The following is a 21,960-nucleotide window of genomic DNA, read 5'->3' on the forward strand; positions in this document are numbered from 1 at the left end:
CCACATCTACATTCTGGCGCCGACTAAGGGTACAATATAACATCTTCGGATACCTTGAAATCAGTCGCCAAAAAGGAGAAATCCAAAGCTCCTAAATTACCTTGAGTGTTAGTTGAAGCTAAAGGAAAACTCTTTTGGTTAGACACGTCAGTCGATGAGATTTATAGATTGTTGTGTTTTCTTTATATAAACTATAGATTTTTCTTTATTCTTTGCGTCAAAACTTCTTGAAATGATGATAAACAAAATCCCTCTTTTAATTGTGGCGTCGATTTTTGGTCGGTAGCGATTGTTCCCTTCCATTGTCATTCTTTCGCTACGGCGAATTGTTAGAAAGATTCAAAAGCTCCCAAAATAACATCTTTGATTTTTGGTTGTAGCTAAAATGAAACTTCATCTCGCTGGTTGTTTTCCGTTTTAGAGCAATAAGGACAGCTAAGCTATCAAAATCATTGAGTTAGGGTTACCAAAATTGTGGCTAGAATGGATATGATGAGCACTTCGGTGCCGATCTCACTTTGATCCCAGCATAAGAGCCTTACAACGTAGCTAGAAAACCTAGGAGAATCCCAAGGTATATCAATCCTTGAGGAACTCTGAGGATAATTCGTAAGGAAGAGTCGAGAAAACTTTACTCCGGCAACTTGTGTGAGTGGTGATACCGGCAAAACAATGAAGGGATATCACCACATCAGAATTTGGACAAGAAAGAAACTTTCCGATCGATTGTACGGGCAGTTAATGATTTCTGGCACAAGGAATGTTAGGACAAATAATGATTAATGCGTGGTGAGGGTACCGAAAGCGACATAGCAAGGCACCTTTACAAAATTTGTCCGCCTAATTTGCTGAGTTCATCATGTCAAACTAGAAAGAAATTGTACTTGGTATGGTGTTTTCTGAATATCAGAACTGTTGCTTATTGTACTTCATTCGTAAAACCTTTTCGAAAGCAGTTCAAAGTGAGGTGTTGCATGTTTTGCTGACGTAGGTAGGGACGAATCTCGGCGAAGAAAGTGTACCCGAGCCTATGGCCAGCACTTCGGGGACATGCAGGATCCTGAGGAATCGGACGGTAGCAGGAGCAAGCGCGCAGGAAGGAGTAACGGATTCACGATAGAACAACCGACAATAGCAGCCGGAAGAATCCCGGGCACCGGGTGGAAGAATGGAAGCTGTTAACGAGGAGGTTGATCTGTGCAGAGACGATGATCTTCCCCCGAGAATATTGTGCATCAACCCGAGCCAAGTGAGACCAGAGAATATGGTGGATGGAATGACTGCATCAGACATAGAGGACGATGAAGAAGCGATAATGATGCGAGAAGATCGAAGGAGGGCCCTGCAACAAGCATAGTACCAGTATGCTTTGGATCAATAAGAAGAAAGGCTTAGGCAAGTGCGTTTGGGACGAGATAACACAACCCGAGACATCCCCCCTGTCGCACCTCCAACAACGCCACCAGCAACACCACCAGTTGCGCCACCTACCACACCAGGAAACCATGTGAAGGGTCACTCCAGCCATGAATGCACCAACCCAGCATTGATGGCGATTCTAGCAAACCAGAGAAGGCAGGGCGACCTGATGAGGGAATTACAAAGAAGAAATCTAGCACTAGAGCACGAGAATTATCAACTTCGGAACCAGAGGTCTAGGTCGCGAGGATCATCGAGCCAAGGGTCATCCAGCAACCACACCAATCAAGGCTTACCAGAACTCCACCACTCGGCCAAGGGAGGGCACCCGACCCCAACCGCGCGAGGAGTGGATTACGGTACTCCCGAGAATTCCTCGACCGATGAAAAAGTGCAAAGTGGTAGCCCCTATGTTTCGACTAAAGGTAAGCTCGAGCAGCTTGAACAAATGGTTAAGAAGTTGGATGGAGATGGGGAGGACAACAAGTTAGCAGAGGTAATTAGTGAAGCAAAGAAGACTCCGTTCACCCGAGAGCTAGAGCGAACTTCGTTTCCCCCGAAGTGCACACTTCCACGTTCCCATCCAGATTCGACGGCACAGGCGACGTAAGAGAGCACATCAAGATGTATAGCATGTCGTTATTACAATGGAAGAATTCTGATGTGCTAATGTGTAAATTTTTTCCGGCGAGCTTGGAAGGGGAAGCGAGGAATTGGTTTTATACCTTACCCGACGAGTCGATAGGCAGTTACGGAGTTTTGGTGGAAACATTTCTTGAGACTTATATGGATAACAGTATCTCTCGGCCAAGGATAAATAAGCTATTCATTTTGGCACGAAGGTTCCGAGAACCCTTAAGATCTTTGACGGACAGATGGAGGAAGCTGTGCACCGATATCGGGAAAGCGCCTGTCGACCAACAGACCTTCGGGTTCGAGAATTCTTTAGGGAAGTCCGATCCCATCTGGATAGTTATTTACAACAAGAAGCCGCAAACATTGAAGGAGATGATAAAGATGCAGTAACACTACATCGCGTTGGAGGAAATACAGGAAGGAGCACAAGACAGAGGAGTACAAGAAGCCAATGCAGCGGTGGGGAAACTCCTCAGAGGGACTCAAAGCGATCAGAAAAGGGGCTGGTGGAACCACAACAAGGTTCGGGTAAGAAGGAACGGATAGATAAAGGAAAGAGGACTCGTCATGAGCCGAGAACTTACACATCTCTAAACGCACCACTAGAAAAAATCTTCAAGGAAGTAGAGAAAAGGAACGACATCAGGTACCCGAAAACTAGAGGGATACAGTTTGACGAGACAAGGAACCACCCCGAGTTTTGCCATTACCATCAATACCGAGGCCACTCGACGAACAATTATCGGGAAGTAAAGGACATCGTCCAACATCTGATTCGGGATGTATATTTGCGGCACTTTGTTAAACAAACAACACCAACACCCAACATACCCGACGCCCCTGTGCATCAGGTAAGGATCTATCGAGGCACCCAGTTCGTCTGTAATACCATCTCGCATTCGGACACTCAGGGATTCGATTTGGGGACTGCCATTACATCACAAACTCACAAGAGAGATCAGGCTGGAAAAGAATTTTTCAGTGTAGCAAAAACTTTACCGATGGAAGACTGGATGATGCAGCCGATCACCTTCTCAGCTAAAGATGTCCCGATGAATGGCCAAGAACATGGAGACCCCCTAGTCATCACCTTACTAATTGAAGAGTAGGGAGTTAAAATGATACTAGTGGACAGTGGGAGTTCATTCGAAGTCCTCTTCTATGACACGTTCAAGAGGATGGAGCTATCTGATGACATCCTAATTCCTTTAACCTATCGGGTCTATGGATTTAATGGGATAGTAACCGTACCAAAGGGAGAAGTCACGCTCAGAGTCTCAGATGGAGAGGGATACTTGGATACACTTATCACCTTCTATGTTGTAGATGTAGTATCACCATATGAGGCGATTATCGGCAGACCTTGGATCGCAGGCATTAAAGAGGTAGCTTCTGCCTACCATCAAAGGTTAAGGTTCCCTTCGTATCGGGAAGTCGTTGAAGTGATAGGCGATCCCCAGGCCGCAAGACAATGTATGCAGCTGGATATTCAACAAAATGAAGAAAGACGATCAAGACAGCTACGCGAAAAGAATAAAGCAAAGGAAATCAAGGCGGGGGAAGAACTAGAGAAAGTAATTTTGCAAGCAGTCATGGCCTATGAAGCAGGCGAGAAAGAGATCTTATAGCAATCAAAGGAGGCGATACCGATCAAGGAGCCAAAACCCAAATTCTCGGCCCTAGAGTCTACTTGGGAGATCAATTTAGGAACCGAGGAAGAACCAAAATTAGTTAAAATCGGGACCTTGCTATTGGACGAACAAACAGAGCAGCTGATAACTCTATTACGGGAACACATGGACGTATTCGCCTGAAAATGCACGATATGGAAGGGATCGACCTGGAGGTTTGCTCACATCACCTAAGGATAGATCCAAAGTTCAAGCCGATCCAACAGAAGATGCATAGAATGGCACTTGAGCTACAAGCAGCGGGAGAGTCCGAGTTGAAGAAGTTACAAGTGACTGGAATCATTCGAAAGGCTCAATACCCGCAATGGATATCTAACATGGTGATAGTCCCTAAAAGGAATGGAGGGGTCAGGATCTGCATCGACTTTAGCGATTTGAATAAAGCTTGCCCAAAGGACAGCTTTCCTCTCCCCAGCATCGATCGACTAGTGGAATCCATAGTTGGATACAAGGCGATAACACTAATGGATAGGTACTCAGGATACAACCAGATCCCTTTGGCTCCCGAGGATCGGGAACATACATTTTTCTTTATACCTAGAGGGCTATATTGTTATACTAAAATGCCATTCGGGTTGAGAAATGCAGATGCCACTTATCATAGGTTAGTGGAGGACATGTTTGAGGATAAAATACACAACACCGTCGAAGTCTACGTGGACGACATGTTAGTGAAGAGAAAGGTGGCATCCAGCCATATCGATGACCTTCGGGAGATCTTTCAAACTATGAGAAAATATAAGATGCGAGTGAATCCGGCCAAGTGCACCTTTTGTGTAACTTCGAGTAAATTCCTGGGGTACATAATCACTGACAAAGGTATAGAAGCCGATCCCGACAAGATTAGGGACGTCTTGGAAATTCCATCTCCAATGACGATAAAAGACGTGCAACGGTTGAACGGAAACTTGGCAGCGTTAGGACGATTCATTTCACGATCGTTGGAAAAATGTAAAGACTTCTTTGGGACTCTAAGAAAAGGAGAAAAATTCAAATGTATCGAGGAGTGTGGGGAAGCATTCCAAAAGATTAAGCAACATCTTGCGAGTCTACCTGTATTGCAAAGACCCGAGCCTGATAAAGTGCTTACCCTATATCTCGAGGAAACTAGCTATGTTATAAGTGCAGTTTTAGTAAAAAATGTCAGAGCAGACGAAAAACCCGTGTAATTCATAAGCAAGACCATGAACCCGGTGGAGAAGAACTACACCAGAATCGAACAATTGATACTCGCCCTAGTGTTTGCAACATATAAACTGTGGACGTACTTCCAAACTCACAAGATTCAAGTGCTTACGAAGTCCTCTATAGAATCAGTACTTGATAATGCAGCAAGGTCGGGACGGATCTCTAAATGGAGTGCTCAAATTAAGCAGTTCTACATCTTCTACGAGATGAGAAAGACAGTAAAAGCACATGCGGTGGCTGACTTTCTGGCATATTTTCCGTTAGACGATGATGATGAAATCCAGGATATTCTGGGCATGCAAGAAGACCGAGAAGATCCATCCGACCTCCTTGAAACATGTAGTCCTACACGATGGTAAGTATTCGTAGACGGACCGGGATTAGGGTTAGTCTTCACTACACCAAAAGGGAAAAAGATGGTCCATTCGTTTAGGCCGGAGTTCAAGGCAACAAACAATGTCACTGAGTACGAGGCCGTATTACATGCCTTATGGTCAACCGTAGAAATGGATATTCATGATGTGAGATTAACTAGTGACTCCCAGTTAGTGATTTGTCAGATTAGTGGACAATACGCTTTCCACGATCCGGTATTGCAGAAATATTGGGAACTCGCCCAATTTACATCAATCAGATTCCTAATATTAAGTTCCGACACATCTGTAGATAAGATAATCGTCACTTGGATGCACTAGCCTATATCGCCCCAATGTTAACAGACTCGACTACTGAAGGCATCCGAATCACGAGGATCCTGATGCCATCCATACCTGAAACAATAGACACTAAAGCATACGTAGATGTAACCCCGGCCGATAAGTATGAAGCTGGCGATTGGCGCAAACCCATTCATCAATATTTGGAGACGGAAGAATTACCAAAGGGACGACCCGAGATCAACAAAATCAAAAGCAAAGCAGCATCATACGAATTACGAGACAGTATCTTATATAGAAAATCCTACCTAGGACCGCTCCTGAGGTGTTTAAGCAAAGAGGAAGGGCACTCAATATTGAATGAGCTACATTATGGTGCCGCGGGCAATCATAGCTCGGGCCGAAGTCTGACAACCCGAGCCAAGACTATGGGATACTTCTGGCCTTACATGAGCGAAGATGCAAAACATATGGCGTTAATTTGCGACGAGTGCCAAAGTTGGCAAGAAGATACACGCACCTGCAGTGACCTTAAACTCAGTGATTAGCCCTTGGACCTTCGCCAAGTGGGGGATTGACATCGTGGGACCATTGCATGTCAGGTCGGGACAAAGAAAGTATTTTATTGTGGCTACTGATTATTTCACCAAATGGGTGGAAGCTGCACCACTGAGGCACATCCGGGACAAGGACGTATTTCGTTTCATTTGGGAACACATCATCTGTCATTTCAGTGTACCAACAACAATCGTCTCGGACAACGGAAAACAGCTACAAGGCAATAATATCGAACTGCTATTTAACACCTACAACATTCGAAAGAGCAAGGCGACGCCCCTTTACCCACAAAGTAATGGGCAGGCCGAGATCACAAACAAAACAATAACAGACAATCTGAAAAGGAAGTTGGATGGGGAATACGGCGAATGGTGTGAGGAGCTCTATAATGTTCTATGGGATTACAGAACTACCCGAAGGGACATGACCGGCTTGTCACCCTTTATGTTAACATATGGAACCGAGGCCATCCTTCCAACTGAGGAAATGATACCCACCACAAGGACTGAGGCATGGAGACGGAACATCTCAGCATATCTAATTCTGGCCAAGCTCGACGACTTGGAAGAAACTAGAGAAATGGCTCTACGAAAAATGGAAAACTACCAAAGGCGACTACAACGTGAATACAACAAACGAGTCTGACCAAGGGAGTTCCAACCAGGACAGTTGGTACTGAAGGAACTACCCAGTTATGAACGTGATAAGAAAGGCGAAAATTGGCGGCAAGATGGGGCGGACCATATACTATTGTGGAAAAAGTGGGAGAAGGAGCGTATAATATGTTGACAATTGCGAGGTGTATGAGCAGGTATGATATCATGTCATTTATTTCCTTAAAAATCCACGTGGGTTAGGGAATGTGACAATTGCGTCTAATGGTCATTCGTACTCGGGGCGACGTCAGTGTGCAAGTGCCGAGGTGACTTACACTCGAATGGATATTCGTACTCGGGGCGATGGCAGTGTGCAAGTGCCGAGGTGTCTTACACTCGAATGAACATTCGTACTCGGGGCAATGGCAGTGTGCAAGTACCGAGGTGTCTTACACTCGACGGGCTATTCGAACTCGGGGCAGTGGAAGTGCGCAAGTGCCGAGGTAGTCTAAGGGTCCTAGTGGTTGGAAACCAGTGACCGATTGTCGGGGCATGAGTACCCGACATTCGAGCATACAACATTGCTCCCATCGCAAGTGGCCGAAATCACTTGCCCAGGCTAGTTAATTGATAACTCCCTGGGGATATCAATCCCTAAAACCTAGGAATGACTAAATACCTTCCCACTGGATCAAAATGACAGTGATGAGATACCTCAATAGGGACATGGCATTGGGCCCGATGACCCTCCATGTTGAGTGTGTTCGACAGAAATGAAACTTTATACTGACATATGGATAATTGGCACAACATGCAGGAACTAAAAGGTTGACGATTACAAACGATAAAGTCAAAGAAACAAAGAAACGATGTCAGGAACGAAAACAATTCCTAACAAAAGAGTAATTGGTCGGTGACGCAACACCCCGTAAAACAACATGTTCAAAAGCGTTTAAGGCGTTCAAACGAAAATAGAAAATACATCCCGAGGCAAAAAGGCAAAATAGTGACACAACACTACAAAAGGCATCCATCCATTACTCCTTCGATGGAGCCGAACCCGCCTTCTTAGCAGCAAGATCAGCTCGCTTCTTCTCACGAAACTCCTTTATACCCGCCTTGACCTTCTCAACCAACTCGGTAGCAAACCTCCCTTTATCCTCTGCAACTTGGAGAGTCAATTGTACTGAAGCATTCTCAGCAGCGGTAACCTTCCCGATCAGCTGAGCCTCGCTTACCTTTAATCGATTCACCTCCTCCTCCAAGGATCGAACTTTCCCTTGCTCGATTGCAAACATAACAAACTGGTCATCACTATAACAAACAATAATATAACAAAGATACCGGGGCAAACGACATAACAAAAAGACATCGGGGCAATTTAACCCGTATAGGAACACCTTCAAGCAAGGGTAAAGTTATTTTAACGGTTTCCTCGGATTTAAACAAGCTACTCTCCGGGGCAAATATCTTCGCAGCCAACTCATTATAATGCTGCTCATTAAACTCGTTAGTGGGGCAATATTTCTTGTGATCGCTCCAACTAGCCTTATGCCGATCGTGTGCCAACTGAAGACCAGACAACTGAGCCTGAACCCATCTCAATTCTTGGGATATCTGATTAAAGTTACGAAGTCTCCCTTCCATCTCTTGTGTGGATCTCTCGGCAATATCTTTTACCTGCAACAACCGCTTACGATCTGAATGCAGGTCTCTAATATGAAGTCTCAACGATCCACACTGACTCTCCAAAGCCTCGGCCAACAAACCTTTATCGGCAGCGGCCTTTTGAGCCTGGAGTAAATGGATCCGAAGATTATCCATCTTGTCGGGCGCATACTCAAAACTTTGATCTCGAAGTAACTCGGACTGAAGCTCCTCAATCTTGGCAGCCTGACGATCGATCTTATCATCTTTATTGTGAATCTGTTGAAGTATGGCTACCTGACCTGATCCGATGTCTAATTTCTTCTTCATTCGGCGATATTCGGGGGCGGCGTCTCTATCTAGGCTAGAAATCTCAGCTAATAAGACAATACTACATTCAGGATATTGGCACTACATGATCAATCGTCGATAACAAAGTTTTGGACAAATACCTTTTGCTTCGGCTAGTTGAATTTCTAGCCCTCGGGCTCGTCCCTGTTCCTGTTGTAGCTGGGAACGAAGTCTCTCCATCTCGGTAGCTCCTTTCGGCGGATAGCAGCCTCCAGCAACCTTCGATTAGCAGCCTACAAAACAACACGTTTCGCATCACTAAATCACTCCCTCCCATAATTGGTGAATGGTTAAGGAAATGTGACTCACCATAACGTCAAAACTATCAGTCAAACCAGCATAGAGGGGCACAATATTGAACATATCATCGGTAATATACGAGATAAAGTCAGGGGAAGCGAGTGCACCCAGGGAGTCACAGATTGGACATGAGAAGGTAAAGAAAGTGCTACCACCCGAGCTCGGACCGGAAACATATTTTGGCTGGTTCTCTAACACTTGACGGTCGCCACCAGAATTCTTCCCAGCAAACGAGTTTTCCGTGTCCTTCGCCTCCTCTTCCTGGCCCGATCCATCTGAATCCCCATCCGAGCCAAATATTTCTTCATCGTCTTCATTATCGGATATCACCATAACTACCTTAACATCAGAAATAACAACCCCTTTACCAGTAGGCAGTTCAATAGATTGCAGGGGGAAAACCCTTAGGAGCAGTATCCTTCCATTTACCTCCATCTTTACCACCTACAATGGTATATGAAACGTCAGAAGACTCTTGGGGAAAGTTCTTCAAGAAGTGAGATAAGGGCAGTCGATCATCGGGATCCTCACCATCTTTCGCCGCAGCAGTGCCGACCTCTCCTTTATCAGCTTTATATTTCTGCCCATGATTCATCGTAAGATCCATTCAAGGCAACAAATAGGGGAAAGTACATATACTGTAAACAGAGTAGTATATTTGTTACCTTCCCTGTCTTCTCCTCGACTCCTGCGCTAGGACCTTTATCCCTCTTCCGAAGGGTTGAAACCCTAGGCTGAAAAAATACGAACAAATTTAAACACTATCTTATTGGTTACCCGAGCCGACCAATTGAGTAGATAAAAAAACTTACCCGATCATAATTAAATACCCAGAATGGATAAGGCTCGGCAGGAGGCGGAAATTTGCCACTTAAAAGAGGACCATAAATAACAAGAGGGACCCGATCTCAGGAAGTATCACTAGTATGACGGGCATGCTTATTAGTATTGGTACCACCCTCAGGATCTTCGTCCAACATCAACTTGGAAAAACCACCAGTAGGGACTTTGTTACGATGAGGGCTAGCGTCAAAACCAGCAAGATCGCCATTAGTAGCAGTCCCGCTTCGATAGTTGCCGACAAAGCTGGCAGAAGTGTAGTCGCCCGCTTGAGAAGGATCATAAGTCGACCCAGGAGTAGAAGAGCACTCGCCCCGTCCTCTCCTCTCCCACTCATCCATGAGGCGAAAGGTGTTACCATTCCATTGAGCTAGGGCACGCGATGGACGAATCTGAGATAAGAATTCATACATGAAAGGACGGCTAAGATCATACAGAGGAAAGCGTAACCCGAGCTCTAACTGGCGTTTGGTGATAATGGTCTCCTCGGCCGAGTGAGGAAACTTTTCAACTTCCTCCTTCTTCAGAGTACCCTTTTGGCCAGACAAGAGTCTGAAGTCATAACCATGGAGGTTATAATCATCCTTCAGTTGTTTGATGAACTGTTCATCCGTCAAATCTTTGGCGACTTTCTTGTCATTCCTACATGAAAACGGAGGAGAATCATCAGAAAAGATAGAGTTAAGAGCGCGATGATCATGTTGCCAAGGGCTGTCAACAATAAACAAAGAATCAAGAGGAACACCATCATCATCAGAAAAAGTATAACTCACACACCTCTTCTCAGTCATGAAGGGAGTTGAAGAAGCCATTGGAAATTTGAAGGAGAGACGTGAACTGGGAAATGTAGAAGAAAATGACGAACGACCGGAATCACAGCAGCAGCAAGAGAGAAACAATGGTAGGATGAAAGGAAGAATAGGGGTTTTAAAGAAAAACAAGAAGGAAAGCGGAAGACAGAGGTTACTCAAACAATAGTTGAAGGAAAAAATGGCAAAAAAGCAAAGAACGCGGTTCTGTGAAAGGAGAAAGTGAGAGACCAAGGGTTTAATTGTCGAATTTATAGTCCCAATAGTTGCGACCGGGAAAAGAGGTAACAAGTCATAAAGACGTAGATAATTGGGAACAACATGGCGGAAAACACGACATGCCCAGAGACGTGGGAGACGAAGCGATTTCTTCCCCTCGTGTCGAACACACTAGTGAAAGAAGGGGCATAAATGTAGGTGTAAATAATCCACAGATCAGGTGGAGCAATCCTAGGTGATGTTGTACCAATAGTAAGGAAGATGCGAGGCACCGAATCATCCTTTCCAGGCTCGGTGCAAGGAAAGAGGCATCAGAAGAACCCGTGAAGCCAGCACGTGTAAAGGTGAAGCTCGGATGTGATGGAAGAGACGTCTATCGGACGCTAGGTTAATAAATGCTCTGAATAAGTAGTTGGAAGGATAAGAAGTATCTGGTTAAAGTAGGACTCGGGGATAACAACATTGGGTCGTAATAAAGGACGACATCCGGCCATACTAGGCAATCAACATCGGACAGAAGAATGTCGGGAGCTGATCTCACCCAGCCTAGGCCGACATGTTGGGAGAAGCATCACATGGTACCCGAGAAGAGCAGCAAGAAAGATGTACCACGATTCACAGTGTAATATGGATGTATCATCTTGAGAGCTTATAAATAGAGAGCTTTGTAAAGAGTAGAGGGACCAAGTAATTCAGTAAGGGAAAGAGAACACCAAGAGTTTTGTAGAGTGACTAGAGAGCTTGTTAGTAAGAAACATCATCTTGTAACCTTGAATCAAGTAATAAGATCATCCTTTCACCCTGTGGACATAGGCAATCATATCGAACCACGTATATCTTGTGTTCATGTTCATCTCTTACTTATTTACTTAAATTATGTTTTCTTGAGATTCATTGGATGTATTAGTAGGATTTTCCACATCTACAAAAGTCTTATCGATTTGATCATTCTGACCCAATATTAAGTGCATATCTACCAAAAACTCGACCATTGATCTCGTTCGAGCTTTTCATGTGTCCTTACCTTACGAAGTTAGTAGCTATTTCAAGTTAGAGTAAAGTGCCCTCCGATAACTTATCGGCTGATTATTTCTTGCGCCTGAGTACATCGTGATTACACATGGCGAAGATATTTTCTGTTAGGGACTCGAGCACTTTTTCTTAATTTTTGTCATTTGCACACAAACGGCAGCACAATTTTTTTTTCATTTGCACACTTTGTCTTAATTTTTTTTTTGGAAATTGTTTTAGTTTCCAATTTCCATAATGGTACCACGCTACAAAAATTTGTGAAAACGTTAAAAACGATAAAATGGGAAATAAACAAAAAAGAATAAGAAAAATACTCAAAAACAACGCTTAAAAAAGTAACATTAAAAAAACAATGAGCAGTATAAATATAATAATGACACAAGCAAAATCCAACATACCCCTTCTCTCCCTCTAAAACAAAACAAAGAAAAAACTCTTGAGAAAACCCCAAATACTTTCCCCAAACAAAGATTTTCCACGTCACGATTCAATATCAGATTCTCGTTGGAGAAAGAGAGTGATCGTTTAATGTTAGCAAATCTTGTTTTCCAATGGTAAAGTAACCTCAGACTGATTATTGCGATTTCGATTTATTTATTTTCATTTTTTAAAATTTATTTCAAGGAATTTAGATCTATTTTCTAGGTTTCGAATGGTAAGGATTTGTTAAATTTATCTTGATTTAAGATTTTATGGTGAAGTTTGATATAATATTTTGAGGAAACTAGGGTTTTATTCCTGTTGTTTGTGTTGAGTTGTATGAGATGAAAGAGGGGTTGGGATCTGGTAATGGGAAACTGGGGAAAGATGCAGTCCCTCTGAACTATTACAATGGTGATAAGATGAGAAGAAATTTTGGTTCTCCGTCGAAACAAAGGGATTTTGGTAACAAGGATAGGAAAAGACCTCGTTTGGTAAAGAGCGAGTCTGAGTCTGATTCGGATACTAGTTTATTCTTTTCACCCCAAAGAAAATTTGTTTATGGAAATAATGAGATTAGTAATGGATCTGTTGGTAGAGATAGTAGGATAGATTCTTATAGTGGTATGGCACGGACTAAAGCGGATAGGAAGAGTATTAAATCTGAACCTGTTAGATATAGAGAAGATAGCACATTGTTTTGGAAACCGGATAATGGAGTTGGAGGTGGCAAAAGAAGTGGGGGGTTGGATGTTTTTGGATACTATGATGAAGATGCTAAATTAGTTGATAGGAAAAAGAAAGTATTAGAGTACTCAGATGATGATGATGATGATGATAGTGATGAAGAGATGGGTGGCAATAAGGTTTTGGGTTCTAAGTATTTCGAAACACGCGGTAAGTGGAAGGAATTTGATAGCGAGTCCAGTAGAGACATTATGGTTAATAATGGGGATTCTAAGTTTTACGGGAATATGCATTTTTCTTCTGTTGAAAATAATAGAAGAGCTGACATTTTTGACAAGCAGAAATATAAGACGAAGGCTGATAGTTTTGGGCTGGTTAGCCCGTTGAGGAGGAAGTTTGAAGCTCCTCGTGATATGCCTATCAGGATCCAGGGTAAAAATGGTGTTCTGAAATTGATGATCAGAGACAATAAGAAAGTGGATGGATTTGACACAAGTTATGGTCATGTTGGAACCAAAGAAAATAGAAAGGCATATAGGTCTGCTGGCACTTCTAACCTGAAACCTCAACTTCATCTGCCAGCGTATGAAGAGAAGTTTCTTCATAATTCCATGAAGAATCAAACAAACTCAAGTAAACCTTCTTCGGGTAGATGCATAAGTCACAATTACAGTTCGGAAGACAGTGATACGTCCTTGCCACCAGGGTCTTCAAGTTTGAAAACTTATAGTATTAAGAAAGATGGAAGGAATAAAGTAGACTCAAATTTGGCATCTGAACCTTGCCTGTTACCCAGGCGCAAGGTAGGAGAAGTAAGACGTGGTACTGGCACCCAGAAGCAATTATTGCGGGATCAAATTAGAAAAATGCTGGAAGAAGCGGGATGGAAAATTGAATTTAGGCCTAGGAAGAACAGAAACTATCAGGACGCTGTATATACCAATCCCTCAGGAACAGAGTATTGGTCGATCCTTAATGCCTATTATGCACATCAGAAGCAGTGGGAAGAACAGAGCAGTGATCTTAAGAAGAGCGGGGCAGGTATTTCTTTTACACCAATAGCAGAGGAGGTTCTCAGTCAATTAACAAGACAAACATGCAAGAAGCTTGAGAGAGAAAATATGAAATTGCAAAGAGCTAGTGGAGGAAGTACCAATGGAGTTGAAACCAGCAAAAGGAAATACACTAGACATAAGCATGTTAAAAATATCATGAGCACAAATGAAGAGACCCCTTATGTGAGGGAAAATGGCGAATTAGTGAAGGTTAAAAGAGAGGAAAATGGTTCTCCCATTGAAAGCTCGAAAGCCTACACTAAGAAGCAGAAGTCATCGTTTGCATCTAGTGCTCATTTACTCCAAAGAAGAAAAACTAAAAAGCAAAATAGATGTGCGTTGTTGGTGCGGTCCTCTAAGAAAGGGGCAAATGAAGACGAAAATGGTGTTATTCAGTGTAAAGGACGATTAACAATTCTTTCGTGGCTAATAGATTCTGGTATTGTGTCATCAAGTGAAAAAGTGAAGTATATGAACAAGAAACGTACACAAACACTGCTGGAAGGTTGGATTACAAGGGATGGAATTCATTGTGCTTGCTGCAGTAAGATTCTCACGGTTTTGAAGTTCGAGATTCATTCAGGGAGCAAATTGCGTCAACCGTACCAGAATATTTGTGTGGAATCTGGGGACTCTCTTTTGCAGTGCCAGTTAGATGCTTGGGGTAGGCAAGAGGAATTTGAACGCAGGGGTTTCTGGTCTGTAGATGTCAATGGTGATGGTCCAAATGATGATACCTGTGGGATCTGTGCAGATGGGGGGGATTTGATCTGTTGTGATGGCTGCCCTTCAACTTTCCATCAAAGCTGCTTAGATATACAGGTATGGGTAACATTATTGCATGTCATTTTTAACAAAGATATGTGCATGTTTTTGTCGTCTCAGCTCCTTTTTTCACTTATTGCTGGTAAATGAGGGTTTTCAGGGAAACCAGACATAAATTTGACATGTAGCAGTGAAAATGGTTTCTTGAGTGTGATGATTGATAGATATCATAGTTCCGTTTTGATCCTAGCTAGTTAGATTCCCTGTCTTGAGGGGTGGTGCATTAACATCACGAAAATATTCAATAGAAAGGCGTTTCTTTTATTTGGTCAAGTTTCTGTTCTTAATGTGGAGTGTTTTCAGGTGTCATATCCTGTGAACTGTGACCCTTGGTGCCCCACGTTTATGAAAAATACCAGCACATTGAATGGTTTCGCTGCTTTCTCTCCTCCCCTTTGATAATACACTTCTTACTCGCAGGCAAAAGCTGATCTACTAGGCACTGTGCATTCGGCAGAACCCTTACTGTAGACCCTATATCCTCCACTAAAACCTTGATGACTGTTGTATTATACTTTAGTAACTAATCAACTTTCTAGGATACTAGCCTGGAGGGAATGCTGCATTCGGCAGAACCCTTACGGTATTACCCTATATCCTCCACCAGAACCTTGATGACTGTTGTACTATACTTTAGTAACTAATCAACTTTCTAGGATACAAGTCTGGAGGGAATGCTTCAAACTTCTGTTTTATTTTTCTTGACAATATACATCGGTAAGTAGAATGCCCAAGTCTGCCTGAGTTTTGCTGAAGTACAGGCTTGCAGTTAGTTCAGAAACCGTTGAACCAATACGTTAGCACAAGAGATGAATAATAACTAAACAGACCAATATTATTTTGTTCAGTTTTGCACCAAAATCAATCTAAAATAAACATCGCTGATTACAAAACTAAAGTCCTGTACCTCTATCCTACAGGGTACAACTCCTAGCTGTAATAGAATTTTGATATACTCAATTTGGAAAATTTGTTTTTCTTTGTTGCAGGTGCTTCCTCAAGGTGACTGGCACTGTTCAAGTTGCTCTTGCAAATTCTGTGGTTCAAGTGGTGGTAATTGTCAAAGGGATCATAATGGGGACATCGAAATGCTTACTTGCAGTTTATGCGAGGAAAAATGTATTTTTTTTATACTTTTAATCTCTCGGTCTTAACAGCCTTTACAAACTTCCAAATTTTTGTTAGGATTGATTTCTGTTTGTAAGGCATTCTTTTATCAAAAACTGAACTCCATGAGCTCTCTTGACTTTTGCAGATCATACACTCTGTACGCAGCAAACAGACACTGTAGTTGTTGATCTCAATGCTTCATGCAATTATTTTTGTGGTCTGAAGTGCAGAGAGGTATTACCTGTATATCTACATTCTAATGTATGAATGTTTAGTCTTTTGTACAGTAATGAAGTGTGAAATCATTTACTGTTACCATTATTCTGAAAGCACTTCTAGTTGATTAAAATTGAAATATGGGCTGAGGTTGTGGTGCCATGACTAGTTAGACACTTGGCCTACTATTTGTTTGCAATGCAAGTCTCCTTGAGCATGAGGGTCTCATGCTCTGTGGTATCTGTTTGGTGTTAGATAATGAATTACTTGTCTAATCTATGTCTTGTTGCTTTCGGAGGGGTTAATATCTGTTTTTATCTAGCCTACTGAGGTCCTTGCTGTTTTTTAATTGTTTTTATTTTTTGCAGCTCTTTGAACAGTTGCAGAAGCTTCTCTGGGTTAAACATGAACTGGAAGCAGGATTTTCATGGACATTAATTCGGCGCTGTGATTTAGACTCTAATACATCTTCTCTTGGACTATCCCGAATGGCTGAGTGCAATTCCAAGCTAGCTGTCGCCTTGACTGTAATGAATGAGTGTTTTTTTCCTATCATCGACCGTAGAAGTGGCATCAATTTGATCCATAACGTTATATATAATTGCGGGTAAGCAGTTAGTTACTGACATACTATCTTATTTCGAGTTACCTAGTGGCTAATGTATGCGGCATTTATTTTCAAAACCATATGACCTTGGTGAAATCAGAACCTGAGAGTGGATATAGACTGAAGTATGAATTGTGGGACTGTAGTTAATGGATCAGCTATTTGGTTCTTTCAGAACCTGATACCATGGTTCTTTCTTGCTCCTCATATAGAAAATATTTGGTTTGCGGATTTTCTTGGCAAATTTGTTCTACATTATGTGGTTATCATTAAAGTCACTCGTAATATCTTTCTACGCACCAAACTGCCCAACGTCTTATGTTTAGAATGTTATGTATTCAAAATAATGTAAAGTTTATGGCCCATCAAACACGTGCGCCAGCTGTATGGTTAGAGCTAGAGGTAACTTAGCTAATCTCTTTTGTGTATCTTGGAATTGACTGACCACTTGTGATCGTAACTACGCTGATCACTTGAATGCCACCAACTATACTTTCTGCAGATTATGTCGCATATAAGAAATTAATTTAATTTGGCATTCACGTGCTTATCTGTATCTTTAAAGACCTCCTTTTCCGCATATAACTTTTCCTTGCTTCCTCCTTTTATTTTTTATTTTTCCAGATCAAACTTTAATAGGTTGAACTATAGTGGCTTTTACACTGCTGTTTTAGAGAGAGGTGATGAAATTATCTCCGCTGCTTCCATCAGGTATACTTTGCGTAACATATACTGAAAAAAATGAATTCTGTATTTTCTTAAACCTTTATAAAAGTGGGATCTAAGGGGTATTGAAGGTAAGAAATATTGTAAGTAAGGAACACGCTAGAGAAACTGTTAAATTACTATCGATGTAAGGGACAGTTGTTGGGGACTCTATTGCAACTAATATAAGCACAACGAGCAGAAGCACTTATGACTTACGGTTCACTTAGAATTTTGTGCAGTTTTGTACAAGTGTAAGAGAGTAGTAGAATTTTGTTGCACTCGGTTTTCATATGCAGTGGACTCTTGAGCACTGGAAGATGTTTTTCTTCATGAGGAAAGAAAACCTTAATAAAGCAAAGACTGTCATACTATACCAGTTTGGATAGTTTTCAATTTATGTGACTTGTTTGTGTGAAAGCACACTCCACCTCTTTCTCATCTCCTTATTATAATAAATTAACAATTGTGTTTCACAGCATGTTTCTGTTGCTAACAGACATCTTTCCATAGACTGTTTCTTAACAAAGTTCGTAAGAATGATGAGATCTATTGGTGTTTCTGTTATAGTAAAGCTTGCATAACCTTGGTTGTGCTTAATTTTTTATGCTGTCTCTAAGCAGCGTCTTTACAAACTTAAAATTGAGTTTTATGTTGCATTATGTGGTCTTCCTATCACTTGATAAATCGTACATTGGTATTTTGGGTTACATATTTGCTTGTTTTCCTCAATTATTGTCATTCCTTCGAGTGGTCTAATAAATTTGTACACTTTGAACTGTTTTGCCAGGATTCATGGAACCAGGTTAGCGGAGATGCCATATATTGGAACTCGCCATATATATAGGCGCCAAGGAATGTGTCGTCGACTCTTAAATGCAATTGAATCAGTACGTAGCTGGGATTATTTAGTTACATTCATGAACGCCTGCTATTTAGTTTAAGCTTTAATATCTCTTTCTTTTTATCCTTTTCTAAATTAGGCATTCACTCGCCATTGCTTCTATATCTCACCCTTTATTGTGGGTCTTTTTTTTTTCCTTGAAGGAGGATGCAGAGTTAGGTAAAATAGGATAGGGGAATCAGTAATTGTGATTCCTATTGTTAATTTAAAAAACATAATACTACTAGCTTGCACTTTACTTATATTTCCTGGATCTTTGAGAAAACCATGACAATTAGATGTATGACCACGATCCTAGCTCCTTCTGCCTTTTAGTTTTGTACTACTACTCATGTACCTTTGTTTCCTTGAATGATGCTGATTGTTCGTTTTAACTCTGTTAGTGAAAATAAAAACTTATTTCGGTCAAGTTTTTGATGCATGAGATCTATCTGCGAAATAGTATTTACATTCCTAGTTGGTATTATTTGATGTGGGATCCACAGTTTAATAAATATGTGAGTGAAAAGAAGTTTGCCGGCGTTAGAGATTGCATATTATGAAGTTTAAATTGAATGCTTCTTGTTACAGTTGTTCACTCGCTATTATGTACCCGTTCATACCTCTGCTATTCTTGAACAATCATCATTAACAATGAAACATATCCTCTTCATTGCATCTGTAAATTTCAAATACCAGCTGGTGGCGATTATCTTTTGGGATAGATGTTTTCTACTTTTTGTCCACCACAGAGAACAGTTCTCGAAACTATGACTTCTTTCTTATTTAGCATGTTACCATTGATATGTATGTAGTCAAAATGATAAGTCATTCTTATGTAAACTTATTTTCAGGCTCTGTGCTCTCTTAAGGTTGAAAAACTCATCATTCCTGCAATTTCTGAACTTATGAATGCATGGACTACGGTTTTTGGTTTCAAGGCTCTTGAGGAATCAGACAAGCGAGAAATCAGATCTTTGAATATGCTAGTGTTTCCTGGGACAGATCTCTTGCAAAAGTTGCTACTAACTAATAATCTTTCTGAAAGACAAACAACAGATCACACAGGTAATCTCGTAAATGTGTACAATTTTTGAGTTTTCATTCTTGTTCACGTGGTTAACTTCATGTGTTACCTTCGCAGATATGGATGTCGTTGAACCCACAAGAAATGATCACCTGCCATCTGAGAGAATAGGAAAGCCAGAACCACATTCTTCTACCACGCCTGTCAATGTTGCTTTTGATGAGAGTGTTCAGGATGGCCATGATATGAAAACTGAAGCTGTATCTGTGCAAACTTGTTTCCAAGCTCCCGAGGTACCCGAATGCTACTATGAACCAGATGACATGCTCCCCACATCTGCTCCTGAAACCATAGGCCTTCAGTCTTCTCTGATTCTTCATGATAAGCTAGAAGTTAAAAATGAACTTATCTTGGAGACAGCTGAACACGATATTAAATGTAGTGTGGTTGCGTTGGGTGATGTTGATGAGGTAAAAGCTGTCACGATTCCTGATGTTCAAACTAGAATCCATTCTTTGGATAATAGACAGAATACGGAAAGTGTGCCACAGGAGGAGTCTCATGTACCAGATGATGAAGCAACCTGATTTAGGATCATTTTTTGGCAGTTGATGCAGTTTCTGGAGAATCCAGGAATTCCTTAGGTTTTGTTTGATATCAGAGAATTAGTTTCATGGAATAAGAGTTGTTTCTATTGAAAGACATTCCCTGGGGTAAGCAAGGAAAGAATTTCCATAGATTTCCACGGAATTAAACTAGTAACATATTTTTGGCAACACTTCTTTTTTGTGGATCCTCAATCCTATGGAATTAGATGGATACTCAACCAATGAAATATAAGCTTTTCCCATGGAAACACAGCCATCAGTATTTAAAAGAGCAACCTTATGACATGTCCCGGGACTTGGCTTTAACATATTGGTATATGCAGCATAGAAAGTTCCCTTGGCTGGTTACTCGTGGAAGGTGGAATCCCTGTCGAATTCCTCGCTTCGGGGTTATGTTTGGTGGAGGCTGGTATAACAAGGTTAGTTTGGTTAACCTGGAATTTATGTCTTAATATGTTAACCGATTTCTCTTATGTGCTCTACCATCAAATAGAAATGAAACTAGACGGATAACTACAAATCTATGGTGTCTTTTTTTGCATTTGTTAGTTGGTTATTGTTGATGCTTTTTTTTGTTTCAGATTTCCTTTTCCAACTCAATTGATCTTGCAGGTATATATTATTTATAGTTTCATCATTGACAAAAATTTGGGTGTTATTTCGCAGGCTGGTGTCAAATGCTTGTTGGTGCATCCATGGTGAATTTGAATGATGCCTGGGTACTTATACATCGCATATCAGATAGCTTTTGACATTGATTTTATTCGATCACCTAGATAGGTCAAGAGTATCATACATCTTTTAACCTAGGGTTGTCAGACGATTCAAGTACAGAACGAGGCAAACTTGAAATAAGGCAAGTATTTAGCAAGTACCATTTCTACTTTTATCTAACAGCATTACTCTTTACGATACTGTTCTATCCTTCACGCCTGAAATTGCTACTATTATTTCTGTTTCTTGTATAAGAGGCGTCATTTGTTTCTTCTCACAGGAGATAATCGAGAATTGCATGATGAGTATTTTAAAGGCGCTCCTTAGAGTTCCACATATAGCAGTTCAAGGACTTATGTCTGTTGTATACGAGGATTTCCCGATAACAGATGGGGTTTTCGCAAGTCCGCAAATGCTATGTAGTGGCTATAATCATATTTGCCATTTTTGGTAATTAGTAGTCTCGTCAAACTTTGTAATATGTACAGAAATGGGAAATATATTCCTACATATTTGTTTAATAGGGTTCCCGCTAATTGTTTCTTTAACATTATAAATCTAGTAGGAGATGATGTACCTCAACCACCCATCATTTTTGTGTTTAGGCATTAGATTATTTGTACAGTTCATCAAAGATTGAAATATGAAATACGAATGTATTTGTATACATTTCAATTTTGTTCGACTTCATCCAACCCTACTTGTTTACATTTGAATTTTGTTGAACATCATCCAACCCTCTCAAAACAATACTCTTCTTCGTTAATACGTAGTTGTAGCACAACAGTTTGTCGGTCTCCTTGTGCTTGCTTGATATATTGGCACATGATTCATTTGCACCAGAAACTTGGATTTTTGAATTTGTCTTATCAAACGATGTTACGGATAAGAACTAAACAGGCTTTCTAGTATCACGGGGAAAGCTCTATGTCATTCCGTCCTCGTAGATCTGCATCACATTCTCCTTTGAAAGTGTGTTGGATACATGTTAGAAGTTAGGGTATCACTTTCGGACAGGCAGTCAAAGATTCACGCTCAATAAAAAAATTAGACAACCCTCAGCAAGACCGCAAACATTTGAACAGTTGTAGATTGTAATCGCTACTCACTTGGATTGAACCAAATAAACAACACCAATAAACTGGAAAACTACTTGCCCAA

The 21,960-nt window shown here is 41.2% G+C and overlaps 2 protein-coding genes across 2 annotated transcripts; both read left to right on the plus strand.

Annotated features, from left to right (window-relative positions):
• Positions 1-3,173: 3,173 nt before the first annotated feature.
• On the plus strand, positions 3,174-3,683 carry LOC113350729. The gene has a single exon (XM_026594853.1). The coding sequence runs from the start codon at positions 3,174-3,176 to the stop codon at positions 3,681-3,683; it is 510 nt and encodes a 169-aa protein (XP_026450638.1).
• Positions 3,684-12,350: 8,667 nt separating this feature from the next.
• On the plus strand, positions 12,351-20,940 carry LOC113347123. The gene is made up of 9 exons (XM_026590707.1): positions 12,351-14,926; positions 15,919-16,048; positions 16,185-16,273; positions 16,624-16,862; positions 17,487-17,573; positions 18,358-18,457; positions 19,305-19,518; positions 19,595-20,504; positions 20,752-20,940. Exons 1-8 carry the CDS (start codon positions 12,707-12,709, stop codon positions 20,062-20,064), a joined length of 3,549 nt encoding a protein of 1,182 aa, XP_026446492.1. The 5' UTR covers positions 12,351-12,706; the 3' UTR covers positions 20,065-20,504; positions 20,752-20,940.
• The last annotated feature ends 1,020 nt before the right edge of the window (positions 20,941-21,960 follow it).

Source organism: Papaver somniferum, chromosome 2, assembly GCF_003573695.1.
Source record: "Papaver somniferum cultivar HN1 chromosome 2, ASM357369v1, whole genome shotgun sequence".
In the NCBI taxonomy this organism is placed as follows: domain Eukaryota; kingdom Viridiplantae; phylum Streptophyta; class Magnoliopsida; order Ranunculales; family Papaveraceae; genus Papaver; species Papaver somniferum.